We start from the raw sequence: 19,847 nt of genomic DNA, 5'->3' as shown, positions 1-19,847 counted from the left end.
AGAAGAAAAACACTTCTGTATTCAGCAGGTTTGACAAACATTGCTGGGCCAAGATCAATAGGAAAGCTCATTTCCTGGTAAGAAAATCAGGAGTAACTTGGACTTGTCTCCTCGCCCTTGAGGCTGCCCATCTTGTCATATTTATCCCAATCCTATGGGGAAAAGAATAATATCCTGCACCAGTAAATCTAGGAAACACTTTGCTATTTCCCACCTCATTTGGCTGCATAGCCTGGTCTTTTAGCTTATCTATCTATTGGGGTTGTTGTTGGAGCAAACGACATATTGCAAATAACAGGAATTTTTAAAGTGTTTTTAACTGTTGGAAGCTGTTGCTTTGTTCTCCTTTTCTTTAAAAAAAAAAAAAAAAAAAGGCAGACTGTGGGCACTCTGAAATTGGAGGCTAGTGCACACCAGATGGTTTTGTAAATGTTTATTCTGGAGAGCATAAGAAAATACATTTCCTCTAACTCCTGGCTACCCACAAAGGCAGTTGGTGTGCTAATTAAGTCTCCTCTGGTGGTTTCTCTCTATCTACAAACACGGAAAGTTCTTCCACAGACTCTTGGAACCGAAAGAGCCTTTGAGAAATGATTCAAATCAACGCCTGACTGAGAGCCATCCATGAGCCAGGCATAGCACTTGACCTCTGAGAATCAAAGATAAGGTCACACCCTTATTAACTGACATGTAGCGAGAGGGACAGATGTAAAAAATAACTCTAATCCCTCCATGAGCACAACATGTAAACATGACTGAAGGAATAATACACTAAGGATCGCTCTGTGGGAAGCAGGGGTTCTGATGAAAATTCTACTCTCTCGGGGACAGGCTCTCACTAGTCAGCTTGTAACGGTCCCACATAAGCCTGAGATGCTGCTGAAATGCTGTTTATGAATAAGAATTAATGTGAGCAAACAGCTTTAAGTCGGACATTACTTCTACTAGCTAAAATACATGTGTGTGTATGTGTAATAGGAAGGTATATTCGTCTTTGAAAAGCACCTAGGATGATAGGAAAAATAAGATCTTTAAAAGAGAAGTAGAAGATAGAAGCTCAGCTGCACAGAGAGAAAAATGACCTGAAGCATTCGGTAAGAAACATCTTCCAAGCAGGGGGCCAGAGCATAGGGAGGCTCCCCTGGGCTGATGGAGATGGCACCGGCCACCGGCCACCAGCCACCTGCTGGGTGGGACTCACAGTCCAAACCTGTGGTTACTACTATGCCGCACTGTGACTATCCCAACCAAGAAGAAGAAACCTTCAGTCTCAAGATGAGGCAACTATACATTCGATGTCTACACAGACATCCTAGGAGTAGAAAGCCTACATCTCCTCATTTAAAAAACACATAGCTCTTCCCAGTGTTGACAAAAGGCTGAACAAAATAAAGGAAAGAGAAAGAGCCAAAGATAACAGAGCATTTCTACCTTGGGCCACTAAAAGAAAAATGTTGGTTTTAACGAAAATTTAAAAAAAAAAAAAAGTAGAGGAGGAGTAGCCTTAAGAGAGGCCACCTGCCACCTGCTGGGTGTACAAGTTTGGATTTAACACTGACTTTGATGGCCTGTGTGAACCACCTCAGTGCTCCTTTCATGATCCCTTGTTCACCTTCTCATTGGTGCCCAATAAAAGGATCCCTCACTGTGACTTTACCACTTCATGGAATTCCTCTAGGCTCTGCCTTCAGAATCAGACCTTGTCTTGCCTGCTTACCATTTCTAAGTCTCACCTTGAGTCTGATGTTTGTTTTCCACTTGTCCCAGTGGTCTGGACATCTTGACCTCTCCCTTATTTCCCATGACTGTCGCTGGGAACTGGACTCCAGTTCTCTTTTGCTCTATGCCTACAACAAGGGCAATACCAGACCAATTCCATCCCACATCAGGCTCCTAAGACTGAAGCCTGGGCATCACCTAGACAGATGGCGGCTTCATTATAGGTAACCTAGGTTGGGGCATCTAACAGGATAGTGACAGATACATGTCTGGGCAAGTTAAGATTTTGGAAAATCAGCCTATGGTTGTTAAAGCCATGAGTCTGGATGAGATTTTCAGAGAAGACTTATAGTAAGAACAGAGAAGAACAAGAATGAAACCTACAAAATACTGCAATAAAGTGATTTGTAGGAGGCAGAGAATTAGGAAAGGAGATCTTAAGGAGAGGTAGGAGAGAGGGTTATCAGAGAAGTGAAGGGAAAAGAGATTAAGAAAGGGAAATAGATGAGGGACAGTGTCAAAGCTTTGGAGAAATGAAGCTGAGAATGGAAGAGTGGAATGAGAATGGATTTGGCAATTAAGAAGTCACTGTAACTATGCAAGAGCAGCTTCCCACCCTCATGGAGATAGAAATTACCATGAAGTAAATTTGTTCTTTTATTTTTTTGTTAATGAAAGAAAGAGACATTGGTCATTCACTCTTCTGCCTTCAAGCAGACCTGTATGCACAAACCAACTCAAAGAAATAAGAACCAATATTATTTCTTTGTTTCAGAGAAATCTAGTTAGTAAAACAGTTTTGACATTGTGCATTCAACATCACATTAAACTTGTGTGATGCCACATACAGAAAGAGTATCACAGTCAAAGTTTGGAAAGTGTGGTGAATTATAGCTTCCTCTTGGATTATGATATTAAATGATCTGAGAAGTTCTGCAACGCTTGGGAAACTTGGTCTACCTGAAAGTATCTCCAGATTTATATGACCAGATAACTTTTTCATATAACACTTATTCTGTTAAGAATAACATTCTCAAAGAACAATAGTGATCTATGGAACATAATTATGAAAATGATTATTTAAATATGTCCAGTGTTTAACAGCTCTGGCTGCCATATGTAAGATGAGATATTTCCTTTTTATATCCTGAGGGGAAATTCAGGACAGATGGCCTACCGTCTTTTCCATGAAGACCCTTAGTGTACTTCAAATTCAGGATTGAATCACCTTCTGCCTTCTCTGGACCGAAGCATTCCAGCTTTGACATGGTTGTGTATTTCCAATTTTGGAATCTTTAACCATCAGTGTAACTTTATTTTGTGCTAAAGTCCTCCACAAGTATTTTCACTTGAGTATCCTGAAACAGTGACTTTGGGAGGGCGGAGGGGAGCTTACCAGCCAGCCAGGAGGGCAAGAGCATTCCCCCGTGACGTGATGACACACTCCTCCATTCTGGCAGGGGCATCTCTGCTCACACTGTGGACCATGCTTGCCAGGGGGACAAAGATCCTCACAGCTGAGGGATTAACGGGTGACAAAGGACACCATTATTTATCCAACCACATGACCCTTAGGTTCATGGACACAACAGCACTCAGGGCCCTAAAACAGACAAGCTTTCCCTGTTCCATATTGTTCATTTCATTACCATTGAGAGAATTAATCATATTTTCCGGAAGGGTCTTTGAGGGGTGACCTGGTCCTTCCCTTTTTCTGGGGGTATTGTCTGATGAAGTCATTTCAACTTGAGGAGACTCTGTCCTATGTGAGAGCACCAAGTACTCCTGATGTCAAGAACTTTCCATGTAACTTTCATAGAGCCCACGTGCTACATTTGAAGTCTATTTTTGTGTTTGTTCTAACCTCAAAGGAGATTGAAACGTTTGCGCGCCCCCACTTTGTGCACGTCTTTCATAATCAGTTTTCAGTGTTCTCTCCTTCAGCCTGACAGTCTCCATGCCTCTAACTGACCGTGTCCCATGACCCCTCTTCTCTAAGCCTTTGTCTTTTTATTCTCCTGTGAAGTTGCTCCAAGTCTCCCAAAGCCCTAGTCAGCTGCGGCCTTGATAAAAACCCAGAGAAGCAATATTAACAATTAAATCATTTGGGATGATCATTCCTTCTTCTGAAAATCAGGGCTTTCCAGAGCTTTCTTTAGCTCTACTTTATAGCCCTAACATTGTCAGCAGGAAGCAGTTACCTAATCAGCCCCATTAAAAAATTTTTTTTTTTTTTTAGGTTTAGTTCTATGATTTACAAGTGTAATTTTCTCAGTAAGGGAACGAGATTTTTTCCATCTCCTACTTTTATGGAAAATTCTGCCTCTTACTCTGTTTGCTAATACAGATGCTCCTCAACTTACAATGGGGTTATGTCCCGATAAGCCCACTGTAAACTGAAAACATAATTTCAAAGTGCGGTTAATACACGTAACCTGCTGAACATCACAGCTTACATAGCCTACCTTAAACGTGCTCAGAGCACCTCCATTAGCCTCAGGTGGGCAAAGTCATCTAACACAATGAACATGCTATAGAATATCAGAAGACTGGGGGGCTGTGGCTCCTGGCCACTGCCCAGCTTCACTAGGGAGTGTCATACCACATATCACCAGTCTGAGAGAAGATCAATATTCAAAATTCAAAGTACGGTTTCTACTGAATGCATATTGCTTCACATCATCATGAAATTGAAAAATTGTCAAGTTGAAGCATTGTTAAGTTGGGGACCATCCACACAAGCAAACTGAAGAATGTCCTTCCCACAAAGAAAGTGGTGGAGTTAAGTAGTTGCTTCATTGCTGTCCAGAAGGAGTTAAACTACCTATGTGCACATATCCCGCACAGATGTGATAGAGACTTTTATATTCACAAAGCAACGTGCAGTCTGTGGGCATTAAGTATCCCAGGTAACCTTTCATCATGGACTATTTCTAGCATCGTCTCCCTTTCCTCTTTTCTAAGGCACTGAGCCCATCCAGTTTTATCCCGCTAATTAATCTGCCACACAGAACAGAACAACACGGGCCATTAGCACCAGCAGCGTGAAAGGAATGTGACTGTGGGAGATGCAAAGTGTAACTTCAAATCTTTCCCAACGACCCCCAAGTACTGCCATCCAGCACAGCCCCCCGGGCCTCTCTAGCTTTGTCCTGCCGAGAACAAAGCATGGACAATGGCCCTGAGCCTCTGCTGGGCTCTGATGCTCAAGGGTCAGACAGCAGGACCTTCACGCGGCCGTCACTGCCGATGTCCGCATCCGGGCAGGACTCCCGCCCTCTCAGTGAGCTTCAGGCCGCCACAGAAACGGAAGCACAGGAGTAAGGTGGCAGCAGTGTCGTGAACGCAGGAGGGGGTGAGTTCTGCCATGCCGCGCAGCGGGATGTCACTCACAATGCTCCGGTGTACCCGGGTGGGCAGCGGCATTCCCCGGTGACGTGATCGCAGGTGGCTCCGTTCTGGCACTGGCACCTCTGATGACAGTCGTTCCCATAGGTGCCCTGCTCACAGCGGTCCTCGCAGCGCCAGCCCCGGAAGCCCGCGGCGCAGTGGCAGGCCCCCGTGATGGGGTTGCACAGGGCCCTGTTTTTGCACTGGCACCGGCTGCTGCAGTGAGGCCCCCAGTGGTCGCCGTCACAGGCTGAGGTTGGGGAAGGAAACAGGGGGGACATTAGAGTATGGGATGGGTGAAGGCAAGCTCTACACAGTCAGCTTTTCTCTCCCTCATAGAAAACATGGCCCGATGGCGCCTTCATTGCCATTCCCTAGCTGGGCATCAGGGCCCAAGCACCAGCCCAGGGCACGCCTCCCGCACTGATGCTCAGCCCTGAGCAAGCCACTTCCCGTCACGCCACTGCTGAAGCCCAGCTACATTTTCCCACTCTGTGCCTTTGCTCAGCCTGTTCCTGCACCTGGGATGTTGGGTTTGACGTGGCGGGGTGACTGGCCGGGGGGGGGGGGTGAGGCTGCCTATGGGAATGGTCAGCTCATGCAGGCGCTCTTACGCACACTAACGAGTCTGGATTGCACCTTTTGGACAAGGAATTGGTAGTAAAGGGTTTTAAGCAACGAGGAACACTGCAGGTTTGTCTCATAGTAAGGTCAGCTGGCTACAGTGTGAGGAAAGGGCAGAACGGAGCAGAAAGTGACAGGCAGGAGTGCCGGGCAAGAGGAATGGCAGGAGATCAGGAGATGAGTGAGGGGCTGACCTCAGGCAGTGGTCATGAAGACCAAGAGGGGCCTGCAGGCACAGCCACTGAGGAGTGGATGACCCTGCTCCAGGGCTGGGCTGGGCTCTTTCAAAGCAAACAGCTGATCTGCTTTCAAGGTATCTATCAAAATATGTGTAACTGGGAGATAAGCAGAAAAGGCAGGGGGGGAAATTGGCTGAAATGTTTAAACTCACTGCCTTATTTTAAAAAATAAAACAACTCTGAAATATAAAATGGACAGCAAGTAAGGATGTACTAGGCAAATGAAACCAGGTAAGACAAAGGCAGAAAACAGCATCTGAAAGAGAGATTTAAAAGCACAGTTTCAAAGGAAAGGAAGAGTGGCTGTAATTCAAGTCAATGAGGAGGCAAAGGGGAGCATGGAAGGGGAAAAAAACTTCAATCCCAAAGAGTCTACAAATGATAAATAGTGACGACAAGCAAAACCTACTCTTAATATGCACTGCCCAGCTCGCTGTGCATTTATTTATTAATTAGATGCTATAAGAATCACTGGGGAAGATGCACCCTGCCTAGAGCTCTTAGGATAAATTGCTTTTATGATAAAAAAATAAAAAGTGTCATTTCATAAAAATTTTGTAACTTCAACAGACCTCAAATAAACTATTGGGAGGAAAAAACACCTAGGCACATGGCAAACAACAAATTAGATGTACAGGATTCATCTTCCAATATGAGAACCTACCTTTCGTTTCATAATATCAAAAGGTTTAAATGAATAATTCTGTTTTTAATCAGTATAGCTTTGGTCTCATTACTACTTTAATAAACATACTTTAATGCAATTAAAACAATGAGAGAGAATTATTGAACCCAAAGCAGATCAAGAAAGCAATTACCTAAGAGCTCACAATCTCCTTTCAGAAAATAAGATTAGCTGGTAGTTCCAAGATGAGATTTAAGCCTAATTGTTAGTCATATGAGTTGTTTCTTTTATTGCCTATGGATATAGAAAAAAAAATTTTCAATTGTAACTCTTTCGATCTAGGATATATTCTTTTTTAAAAAAAATTACCTAGTATGTTCCTTTATATCCTTTCAGTGATCCCAGTTAGAGAAGAATCTACCTGTTCTTAAGGCCCACCAAAGTAAATCCCATGGTCCTTTATAACTTGTTCCCTGGTTCATCCACCCTAAGAGGAAGGGAAATCTTCACTCCATATAAGCCAAATCTGTCATCCTATAATGTGATCCTTTTTCTGCCTGTCCCTACAGTATAGTTGGTGCATCACTATTCTCTGTATTACAAATGATCTTATCCCTGGAACGTGAGTGCATCCTTGACCTAGCTCTTTGCTAGATTAAATGCGATAGCCCCAATACTTTTACTTATTTTTTAAAAGTTTATTATTTTATTTTATTTTTTGCCCTATCCTCTCCAAAGTTTCCATATCCCTCTCAACTTCCAGGAGCCTCAGATACTAAATATACATTTTTTCCCTTCTATTTAGTAGAGGATTAATGGACTGACACACAAAAAATAATTTTAGCTACTAACATTACCTTGATAAGGGCATCAAGATCAAGTCAAAAGCATTAAAAAAAATCATGACAAGTTAAGAGTTCTTGTTCCCCACTGTGACACTGTGCTAAGGGTGGGCTGGAGCCCGTATGTTTTAGAGACTACTGTATGTTTGACAACGACAGGTGAGTGGCAGGAAGAGCTGTGGAGGGGACAGAGCTGGTCTCTCCTCGCCTCTGAATGGGATTTCCACATACCATCCGGCAGCTTCTCTCCCAGCAGAGCAGTCAGGCGGAGACACCAGCTCTATTTTCTTAGGACTCAATTAAAAAACAAAAAGGAAAACCCAAAATATATCTCATGATAGAAGCGAGTTTATAGCAGAAATTGATAACTGTCAGCATCAAAGGATGGGTTTCGAGCTTTTAAAAGAATACCATCATGCCGACATGGTTAATTTCCTGGCCATAGCTAAGCACTGTGGTATGCTTTGAAGTGACAGCTTCTCCCCTTGGGGCTGTATTTCCCTAAAAGGCCCCTCATACATGGGCCTCACAGTGTATTCACTGGGCACCAACAGGGGCTACGCTGGGGGGGAAATCCACATACAGACGTGTACAGACAAATAGGCAGGAAGTGGAATGAGTGGGACACAGAAGCCTGGCTTGCATTTAGCCATCACTGTGACTTCCTTTCTTCATTTGTCATATTTAACCACTTCAACACATCCATTTTTAAACGTATCCCAGCGAGTTACACAGTTCATCACACAAAAGCCAGCTTTCTTCCCTGGTTACTACACAGTCAAGGGTATGCTGACTGTCTAGAAAACAGGCAGAGTTTGTTCCCTCTGTTTAGTGCCAAGCTGAGCCAATTATCCTGAATTCAAGTGCCGTGCCTGGGAAGGCAGTCTGAGAGAATCCAAGCCCAAATCATCTGACTTCTTTTACTTAACACCTCACTCTAACCTCAAGAGGCAAGTGTTTCGCTCCTCAAGAGAAAGTGACCGGGCTGGTTACTCCCATGGACCACTTAAAAAAATGTAGTTAACATTGAAATAGCTTGACGTTCCTAACAGGAAAAGGCAGATAAACAAAACTGTGCTTCTGATTAAATTGAAAAAAACAAATTTGAGTAAGGGCGTGAGGACTCATTTTCAACTCTTACTGTGCTAACAGCTAGAAACGGCTGTCAGAGGCAGTGCGCCCAGACTCCTGCAGATGTGTCAGGGGACAGTTCAAGACGGTCTCAGCACGGACAGCTCGCTCTATTAATCTCTCATGATAAGTTGGAAATAAAGGGGATTTTATACTACTGAGTAATATCAGGAGAATACAGTCCATGCTACCGCCCTCAGTGACACCTCGTAGAGCACTGAATCCTCTCACCCTTCAGCCCCTATGGCTATAACTTCAAATGAGGACAGTCACCGCAGGTTGCACTCATGGGCTGGGTGTTGAATCTCACTCGAGGGATAACTCCTGAGCACCTGCCAGGTGCCAGCCATGGTACTCGGCCTAGAGTTGAAAGAACTAAAGAGCGCATGCTTCTAGGACCTTACAGTTTAGTGGCAGCGGCATCAAGTCACTAGGCAATAAAATAGCCTGGGATGAGCAATCGGGCAAGGATATCGACAAGGTGCCACTGAAACTACGGAAATGACACTTAACCAGCGCTAGTGTCAGGAAAGGCTGCCCAGCTAACAAGATGCCCAAGCTTGGGCTTAAAGGCAGAGTGTGCCGTATTTAGGCAAAGGGTGAGGATCTGTACATACAAAGAGAGGGCCTGGAAGGGGAGGGAGGCTGCAGGAGGTATTACATTCAGAGCGAGTGATACTTGCAATTGCCAAAAGGCTTTTAAATAGCAAGTGTCTATGAATGCCTTCTTGGGCTTCTATGCTGCTGTATCACGGCCACTATCATCTCTCTTAGCCACATGCACAACAAGAAGTTTAGAAAATAAGCAGAGATGGGGAGATATTATATGTCCTCTCCCTCTGTCTCCCCAGTCTTCGAACTCAGACCAGGAACCTCTGTCCTTCAGGTACATCTCTCAGGCCCAATTTGAGATGCTCTCTGAAAACAGCGTTATATATATTCTATGACATCCACTTACATCTCTTCATATCTCTCAAATAAGACTGACTTTCCTAGGCGTTTAGACACACTGACACCCTTTCTTGATCTTAGGACTTGTAAAAGGCTTCGTACCACCATGTCCCAGCAGTCACTGGTTGACAATAATGGTCAGAAGCCTTCTGAGTTCAGAGACAGCAAACTGAAAAACTGTGCACCCTGGGGCATGAAGCGGGGTAACGATAATGACGATCATAACCTCTCCCTTTTCACGGAAACCGCTGCTCTTAGGCACTATGGGAGAACAGATTACTGCATCCATTTTAGAGATTGGTCCAGAAAAAGTGTATCAAAAGCCCTTCATTCATAAATTCCTCTTTGGGGATTTTTCCTAAAGAAATAAGTGTATATGTGTAAAGACAATAACAATTTACAGTAATTAACTCTAATACAGTGTGCCCATAGCCACGTTCTAAAGCACTTGAGACAGATGAACTCTCACGGTGACCCTATGGAGTATTGTTGTCTCCATTTTATAGATGAAGGAACTGTGGTCCAGGTGACCTGCTTAAAGTTACACAGGTAGTGAGCAGTGAGGCAGAAGATCTGTCTTCAGAGTCTGTATCCTAAACCACTATACTCCCTCCAAAGCTGTAAGGATGTTTATCCCAGCACTGTTCATAATTAAAAAAAAAAAAAATTGAAAACAACCTAATTTTCTGGTATTAGAAGACTATTAATTTTGGTATAATCATATAATGGAATATTATGCATCAATTAAAAGTGATATTATAGAAGAATATTTAATGAACTTGGAAGATGTTAGCAATATCATAATTGTAAAAAGTAGATTAAAAACTGTATGGGCCACATGACTCAACTTCAGCAGTATATTAAGAATGAACCAGGTGAAACTCATTAATTTAGGTCAAAAATGGCCAAATATCAGCAATTATATATGGTTGAATCTAATATCTGGGGAAGGAGGGAGAAGAGGGATCGTGAGATAGGCAGAGACAGGGACAGATACTGAAAAGCTCTATTGTCAAATGGTACCACTGGGTATCAATGGGTCTTAAGAGCATATATGATTTTCTTTCATTCATTTGGATTAACTAGATGTTCTACAATCAACATGTATCATTTGGCACTATGAGAAAAGCAAGCAAAAAATTAGGTTTAAAGTGGTTTGATCTGCTAAGCATTTATATTGTGCCAGATCCTGTGCTCCATGCTTTACACACCTCTTTCCAGTTCTCACAGAAATTACAACAAGGGGGGTATCATGGTCAAATTTAGCACACAGAGCATATTTAAGATGAGAACATTTCAGTAAAATGTCCCAAAACACCCAACCAGTAAGTGGTGGCATCAATATTCAGATCTAAGACTTTGTGAAAACAGAAGTCCAAGCACTTCTCAGACCACTCAGCTCCTGAAGTAGTGAAATTATAAATTTTGGTTAAACATAACATCTCACAATTGTGTTTTCCATCTAATATGATCCACTAAGGCAGAGCAACAAATGATAAGACCTTTCATGAGCAAACTTATGGGGTAAGCCAATGACTCAATATTTAGAGGCACTGGAAGTAGGAAATTACCTCAGTAGTAAGACCACACGGCATTTCTCAAAAAGAAAAGAAAATTAAGGAGATGCTCAGATCTGCAGAGCTTTGTAAATCAATAATGATTCTATGCAAACAAAAAAAGCCAATAAGCTCACTGAAAATAGTATTGATGTCATTAGGTTTAGGAGTCCACAGACCTGAACACTAGGCACACATATCACCGGGAACAGCTGGTGCTCAAGATCGATTTGGTGAATGAATGAATGTGCTTGCTCGTGTAGAGCACTATAACTAACTTTCACAAGCAGAGAGGCCTATAAATCCACTGTAACAATTCTAGGCACATTCTCCTCTCCTAACTCACTTCCAACCCTCAGTCTCATTTTCCATGTGAAGGGTGAGGAGAGAGAGAAGTTTCAAACGTGTGTCATCTCTATGCAGCTATTTTACTTAAACCTCACAATAACGCTCAATGTTACCAGGTATAATTATTCCAACATTCATGTGCAAAATAGACTCATGATAATTTGCTCAAAGTCACTCAAGTGCTCAAGAGGCAAAAGCAAGGCATAAACCCCAACCTATCAAGGCCTCCAGAGCTGCGATCTTCACCCCCACCCCACTCAGACCATCCCGGGGAAGTGACGCTCTTCAATGACAAAACCTGGATTAGTGCCCATTAACTGCTTCTGCCTGGTTTCTAAAGGAGGACATCCTACGACAAGAGTCTCACGTGTGTTTGAGAAATAATACTTGTTTGCCCCAAACAACCTTCCCAGGCTTCGGAGTGTTAGTAGCAGGTTCATCAGAATGGTTTTGACATGGAATGACGCGTCCACAGCCACACAAGGCGTTAATAAAAGCAAGGCATTAGGAAGCATCTGTGAACAAAAGGGAGACAGTTCAGTACATCTCCTGTCTTTGTGTAGACAAAGAATAAGGAAAGGGGCAGTTAGAGATGAACAGAAACACCAGAGTGAGAGATGCTGGTGAGAAGGAACAGGGCATGTTAATAAATTGTTTCATTCGAAGGACTTGCATCAGAAAATAAAGAAAGGAAGGGAAAGGGTGAAATCATTTTCTCATTAAGAAAGGAGTGATGCAGTCATGTGTACCCTCAAGTTCACCTTGTTACAAAATTCATCAATCACCCCCTGGCCCAAGGAGGAAGTACAGTGATTTAGCATCAGACAGACCTGGACTCCAGCCGGGCCACCATCACTTCACAGCCATGGGACCTTGAGCAAGTCCTCAACCTTTGTCACACTTCACCTTCTTTTTGTAAGATGGAGATGGTTGGAATGTACTAATTACAAAAAAAGGACTTGCTGATGTGTGTGACACACACAGACCTAAGAGCGGCAGAAATTTTATTCCGGGGCTGACACACTGGAACATCCAGCCCAGGAAAATGAACACTCAAGAAAAACGTCCCCCGGCTGTACGTGAAGCTGGAACAACAGATCTGTCGTTGGTTTGTACTGTTTGTTTGTCTTGCATGAATCATGCATGCCCCAAAACACAACTTGGTTCATCACAATTCAAACTTTAAAAACAAATTTCCCAGTAACTCCATGAAGTAAAAACAGGCCCTGGTATCACTTTTCATCCGTCTTTACAAAGCCAATTGGAAAAGGCTCGGGTGTGTCTTGAAACCCTGCATCTTACATCGAATTCTTAGATGCTAGTTCAAAACTGGATTCAGAAATTCCCCACTTGCTAAAGATTAATGTGTCCAGAGGTATAGGCCACGAGGCTCGGAAATGCAAAAGGAGAAACTTACAAACACATAAACTTCATAGTCATCCTTCCCTTAGCATAAAAAAATAGATAGTCATTAGTAAAATCTGGAGAATCTTGCCATATTAGTAGGCACCAATCCCAATGGCTTCATTTTGCCTCAGGGGATCTATGTCCACTAAGACCACAGAGCAACCTTGAAACACATTTTGAAATACGAGATACTTTGAAAAAGCAATTGGTTCTGAATTATAGAGAACCACAAAAGTGCTAATTCTGTGTACTTGTGTTAGAGCTAAACAAATTCTAGATGAAAGAGTTCAGTTTTTATCTGTTGTTGTTTCTGTTTTTCTGATTTTTTTTTTTCATTTTTTCATCTTGGCTTAATATCTGGGGGATCTAAGAAATCAAACTGTAGAACTATACAAGATTTAAGAGCCTTGTGGACCCCTTCTCCCAGATACAGCAGGATAAGGTACTGAATCTTGGAACTCAAGTTTATCATAGGGAAAGTGATGTCAGCTAATAATACATAACTACCCTCATCAGGGTGGCTGTTTGAAGTAACTAAGACTATAAGTCCTCTTAACTTATAAATGTCAAGTATCTATGAGAATATATCACTCAGCTATACTGATTTGAAAATATATTTTTACATGGAATCTTCACGTGATGTTCTCCATTGACTTTAAACATAGGAAAGTTGCCCGGGTGGATGTGGCTCAGCGGTTGAGCATCAACCTAGGATCGAGGAGATCGCGGTTCAATTCCCGGTCAGGGCACATGCCCAGGTTGCCGGCTCGATGCCCAGTTGGGGGCACGCAGGAGGCAGTCGATCAGTGATGACTCTCATCATTGACGTTTCCCCCTCTCTCTCTCTCTCTCTCTTCCTCTCTCTCTGAAATCAATAAAGATATATTTTTTAAAAAATAAAATAAATAAACATAGGAAAGTCTGTGACTCTGACAGAAGTTATAGGGAAGGAAACTCAACCCTTCATATTCTAATATACAAAGCACAAATAAGTCACTTTCAAGAAAATATCTCTACAAGAATGAGTGTCTTTTAGAAGAGACCAAAATAATGTTCTGTTGTCTCCAAGGGCAGAAAAAACACAGTTCTTCCTGAAACACACACCCTTTCTTCCTAAGCCTTGGTTCCCCCAGTGTCTTTTATCTCCTGTGATTTTGTTCCCTGTGCTTCAGGCTAACAAGGCTATAGTGTGTCATTCCCTTTGTTAATGTAGAAGAAAAGATCCTCATTCAAAACATCAAATGCTTTAAAAATAAAACAACTCTGGAAAGCCTCTCCATCCATGAAGAAGAACAATAAAAATGTATTTTCCAGATCTCTGAAAGCACTAAAACCTCATGTCCTTCACATGTCAAACAGCCCCGCTGGAGAGCTGACATAGTGCCAACAGTCACTGTGGACAACCACCCAGTGCTGTTTATATCAATATTATTCAGTGGCTGAAGAAGGACCTTTATTCTTTTAAAAAATGTTTGCCACATAAATTTTCAAAGCAACACTGTCATGTTATAACTTCAGGGTATGCTTATCTTAAATTAGGAACCAGCCAAAGGAGCACGAAATGTTAATTCTTCAATGTGTCTAAAGACAAATGTTGATGTCCCTCTATGAGAGCACACTGATGACCCTCTTCATAGTGCAGGACAATCTCAAGGATACACACTGCAGGCTGGGGTTAAGTAAGGGATTTGAGGGAATTACATTTATTCACTGAAGTCAAAAGAATAACCTCAGGAGCTATCGCAGGATGTCTTGCTTTATAGTCTTGCCATCTTTTCATTCTTTGCTCATTTATTCTTTCATCACAAATGTGTTAAGCATTTTCCATGGCTACTGAGCTCTCTCTGTTTGTGGAGCACTTACTACTCGCTCCTGTCTAAGGCATGTTCTATAGCTAAGATTTCATTATCTATTAGAAGAGACTGGTCCACAGTGAGGTTCATCACAAAAGACTGGGTAAGTGTTGCAGTGTGTAGGATGCTCTAGGAACACAGAGGACCACTGGGCAGAGGCACAGGTGGCTTCCAGAGGAGGTGGGGCTGGAGGCGAGCACTGAGGATAAGCACCCAGGACGACTACTGGGAAAGGACTTAGTATCTTCAGTCTGGATGTGAGACGCCAAAGGGCAGAGGTCTGAAATATTTTGTTTAAAATCTCATAGTAAGAAAGCCAGTCCTCAAACCCGCAATGCTAACTGGATGATCATTTGTTTTACATGTTGCAAAATTTTTTTCCCATTCTGTTGCTTCTCTTTTAGCTGCGCTTATGGTATCTTGTGTCTAAAAGAAGTTTCAACTTTGATATGGTCTATGAAGTGCAAATAAATTCCATTAAAATTTAAACTTTCTTTGGCAATTACTTCCACTACTTCTATGAAACAGGAGTGAGCAGTACAACCACTCGGTTTTCACAGAATTTTAAGATGATACCATTTATTTTTGGTCCAGAGGATCCTGTAACCTCTAGTATTTACTCTATTGGAACAGTCTTTATTGTTTTATTACTTTCTAACGCTTATTAGTTTTACACATGTGGAACATGATTAATTTGCTCCAGGACACAGATACAAATGTTTAAACTTTAAAAAATCAACTAGGTTTTTAATGAATTAAAAGATATTTTGACCATTTATTTTGTTTTTTAGATTCAATTGTTGATAGACATGTATTTATTGCCATTTTCTTGTTCACATTTTTTACCTTTTTTTTCTTCTTCTTAAAGACCCTTTAATATTTCATTTAATACGATTTGGTAAAATAATTTAAAAGTGGAAATAAAAGATATTTTGACCAAACAAGAAAAACTATGGTTAGCTTTTTTTCCTTATTGGCACTGAAGAAATTTTCAAGTATTTAAAAAATTCTTTGACAATCACAAACAATGAGAAACCAGACATAATCATGAAAGATGTGTATAGAATATGCCATTGAGTCAGCGCTGACTCCTGGTGACCCCACTGAATGAGTGGTGGCCTCAGTGTCCTGTCCCCAGCAGCCCTGCTCAACTCTTGTGGACTCATGCCTGTGGCTTCCTGTATGGAATCAGTTCATCCCATATCTGGTCTTCCTCTTTTCCTGCTGCCTTCTATTTTTCTCAGCATTATTGTCTTTTCTGAAGAACCCTACCTTCTCATGATGTGCCCTGTAGGACAGCTTCAGCTTTGTCAATTTGCCTCCAGCGGTGTTTCTGGCTTAGTTTGCTCTAGGACCCACCTGTTCATCTTTCTGGTGGTCAGGGTATCTGCAGAGCTCTCCTCCAACGTCATATTACAAATGAATTGGATTATATAATAAACCAGAGCCCTTAATTTCAGGCAGTTAACAACGTAACCCCAAAAGAGGAGATGTATGTATCTCTACTAAAATCGGGTATTAGCCTACCCCATTTTACAGGCAGGGTAACAAGTGAGGCTACAGGACCACCTAATTCACACAGTATCATTGTTTCACTCTAAGTACAGCAGCCAGGAAGCACATTACTGCCGTAAGAAAATGGTTGATATGTGATTTGAAATTACTTGTAGTTTGAATTTATTTGCCTTATGTCTTACTGTTCATACATCATTTTGGTACAAATTAACAGCTAAGTTCTATATTGTCATACAAAATGTCCACCTTGAGAAGTAAATCGTGAAAGTTTAGACGGCAAATTATTACGCATTCTCCACTCAAATAAGGTCTGACTTTCAAAACCTTTCATAGTCATAAGGCCACCATTTCAGGAGTCACCCCCCAATATGAGTTAGAACCTTGATGCTTATACTACAACTTTTCTTCTCTTGAGGGTGAGAAACTCCCACATCCATATCTTCGTCAAAGTTCATGAAAACCACACCCAGTGCACCTCTCCTGGCTTCTGCAGTTTCAGGGAAGCTGTTAGTTTATGGGCAAGGAAGGGATCTTCTGCTAAGCCACCAAAGATGAGTGAGCCATAACAAAAGTTAAAATGGAGATGTGATAAGCGTAATGGGGGAACACTCTTTATATACGAAGGTCAGGGAAAGACTCTCATGGTAATAGCACTTAGGCAGAGTCCTAATTGACCTAAGAAAGAGCCACATAAAGATCCAGGGAGAAGAGTATTCCAGGCAGAGGAAATATCAAGCACAAAGGCAGAAATGAAACTAGTGTGTTCCAAGAAAGGAAGGCAGGGGCCGAGCAGTCTGATACCCAGAGCAGCAGTGGGGAAACAAGGGTTCAGGTGGCCTGGTCTCACCAGAGAGAACTGACTCTAGTGGGGCCCAAGTAGATGCAGCAGCAAGGAGACTACTGTGATTACCAACTAAAAGAGCAATTCCACGTCTGGGTATTTATCTGAAGAAACACAACACACTAAATTGAAAAGACATATACACCCATATGTGCATTGCAGCATTATTTAAAACAGCCAAGATATGAAAGCAACATAGGTGTTCATCAATGGATGAGTGAATAAAGAAGTGGTACATATATACAATGAAATATGACTCAGGCATGAAAAGGAATGAAATCTTGCCATCTGCAACAACATGGATGGGCTTAGAGGATATTATGCTAAGTGAAATAAGTCAGACAGAGAAAGACAAATGCCATATGATTTGTGGAATCTAAATGCCAGATTCTATGTGGAATCTAAAAAACAAAATAAATAAGTAGAACAGAAACAGACTCATAGATAGAAAACATTTTGATGGCTGCCAGATGGGATGGGGTTGGGGGGATGAGTGAAAAAGGTGAAGGGATTGATAGTTACAGAACAGTTATAAGAATGTAAACTACAGCATATGGAATATAGTCAATAATACTGTAATAACTATATACGGTGTCAGATGGGTTCTAGATTTGTTTGGGTAATCACTTTATAGATTATCTATATATCTAATCACTGGGTTGTAAACCTGAAACCAGTATAATAATGTATATCAACTGTAATTGAAAAATAAAAAATTATTTTAAATAAATAAATATATTTAGTTGCTAAAAAAGAGAATACCTAGAACTTCTAAATTAAGCAAAACACAGTAGATATTTTAAATTGATATCTGTGGGAACAAAGGGAAGGATATAAGTCTTAATATAAACCAATTTAGCCTCTTACAAAAAAGAGGATGGTGGCGTGGCTTTGAGTGGCAGCAGTACAGACAATGAGCAAAGATTAGATTTTGTTATATTTTGAGGTTGAGTCAAGATTTTCTGATAAATGGATGCAGAAGGATATTATGCAAAACAACAAAAAACAATAACAAGAAATCAATACATTACATGGACTAGAGTGAAATAACATGACAGCCCAGCCTTGTCTTCACATCCACTGCAAGTGAACCGATTAGCACAGTAACATAAATGTCTTTCATGTTCTCACTACGCCAGAAGCAATATAAACCAGATACGAATCCATCTGGTAAGGATGGACAGACATCCATGGTCAGACGTGGGAAATCACAGCAAAAAACTGCACCGGGGCTGTCCGTGGAGCCTGCTGGCAACCGACTGTGGACCGAGAAGCTTCTGCTGAAGAAGAGTGTGGCCTGCAGGACTGAAGGAGACGGCCACGAAGAGCCGCCCCACCCACTGCCCAGTCTGAAGACCAGGCTGCTGTTAAGGAGTCTGGTGGTAGCCCCCATTTGTCACACAAGAAAGTGCAGGCATCACTTACTCGGCCACTGTTACGCTGCCAGGCACAGAGCTGAGCACTGGACAGGTGTCGTGCCATTTAATCCTCACAAGCGAATAAAGTAGATGCTCTTATCCTCACGTGAAGCATGAGGGGAGTGAGGTCAGAAACAGCTCAGAAAGGAGAGCAGCTGGGACTATTGCAATTCAGTTCCAACATCGGGGTTGGAGGAAGGGTGGGGAGGAGGCTCTCTCTCTGCCCCTCCAGAGAGTAACCAAGAACAGCATAGATTTCAGACTCCCTCAGAAAGGCAAAATCAGCAGCTTCTGCTCGTAACCTCTATCAAAATATTTGGGCAGCCCATCAGTGAAATTGCTTTCGGGCAGTTCTGCTCCAGCATTCTGAACTCAACCCTTCCCACCCACCATCAAAGCCCTGCCCCCGTACCGGTGAACCCGAATGATCTCCTCTGATTCTCGCTGCTCCATCAACCTGATTTCTAAACTGATTCTGACGGAGAGATGGGCATGTTAATGACCTGCCTCCAGGACTGGGCTCCGAGTGCCTTCTCTCCCCAGACAACATCGATCCAACCACTGCGTCCAGTCAATAGACCTTTACAACAAATCTTGCTGGGGAATAAGCTAGCCTTTGTGCCTTATGATGTCTGGCTTTAATAACCTTCAAATGGATTCCCCAATTCGAATATCCTGCAGGCAAAGTCTTATTGCTCAGTCAGTGCTTCACTGAGTGCCTGCTTTTTGTAAAAGGTTATCAGTGCCCCTAGTGTGGTACCTGAAAGTAGTCGAGCTAGTCTTGCCTCCTAGGCATGTTTTCACTACTTCCAAGTACATTTAACCATAAATTCTATTGGTAACTAAATAACTCCAGTTGGGATTTTCTAAACCCAAATTAATTTCCATTTTTTGCCTCTATTTGGGCCTAATGTCAAAAGCCTGGGGAACAAGCATTGAGAACTATTTGCTGGCTGCTGGCTGCTTGCTGCTGGCTGACTTAGGATTTTCTCATGAGTTTTGGATGTGCCCTACAGCCAGAGGAGAAATAAATTTCTCTACAGACATTTAGAAAATCATAGATTATATAGGTTGAGAGAACAAATGTGTTATTGTTACTCATACAAAAGTTTTAAAGGGTTTCCAACACAAAGAAAGGTCTCAGGGATTGCATGCATGTAGTTACTGGAATAAATCACTCACAAAATCACAGATTTGCAGGGGATCGTAAATATAATCTGGCCCAACATTCTTAATATTACAAATGAGGAAATTAAAAATTACATGAGGCCAACCAAATTGGTGTCTTTGGAAATTCACCGTCTCTAACGTTAGTGCGCTCTCCACATCTCCCAAGAAATTTATTTTAATATCTGTCTGGTGTTTTCAGCCCCCGCCTCCCGCTCTCA

General features: G+C 42.0%; 1 protein-coding gene across 1 annotated transcript in view; it reads right to left on the bottom strand.

Moving 5' to 3' along the window:
* The window catches only part of MEGF10 (multiple EGF like domains 10), a 155,628-nt gene that overhangs the window by 53,202 nt on the left and 82,579 nt on the right, over window positions 1-19,847 (bottom strand). The window contains exons 6-7 of the mRNA XM_016217801.2: window positions 5,113-5,359; window positions 3,116-3,236 (exon numbers count right to left, since the gene is read on the bottom strand). Coding sequence (XP_016073287.2) covers window positions 3,116-3,236; window positions 5,113-5,359 — 368 coding nt within the window. The remainder of the gene's footprint in view (window positions 1-3,115; window positions 3,237-5,112; window positions 5,360-19,847) is intronic.

Source organism: Miniopterus natalensis, chromosome 3 (genome assembly GCF_054644295.1).
Source record: "Miniopterus natalensis isolate mMinNat1 chromosome 3, mMinNat1.hap1, whole genome shotgun sequence".
Classification (NCBI taxonomy): domain Eukaryota; kingdom Metazoa; phylum Chordata; class Mammalia; order Chiroptera; family Miniopteridae; genus Miniopterus; species Miniopterus natalensis.
The sequence above is the reverse complement of the archived record's forward strand: the minus strand, read 5'-3'. Positions and strand labels throughout refer to the sequence as shown.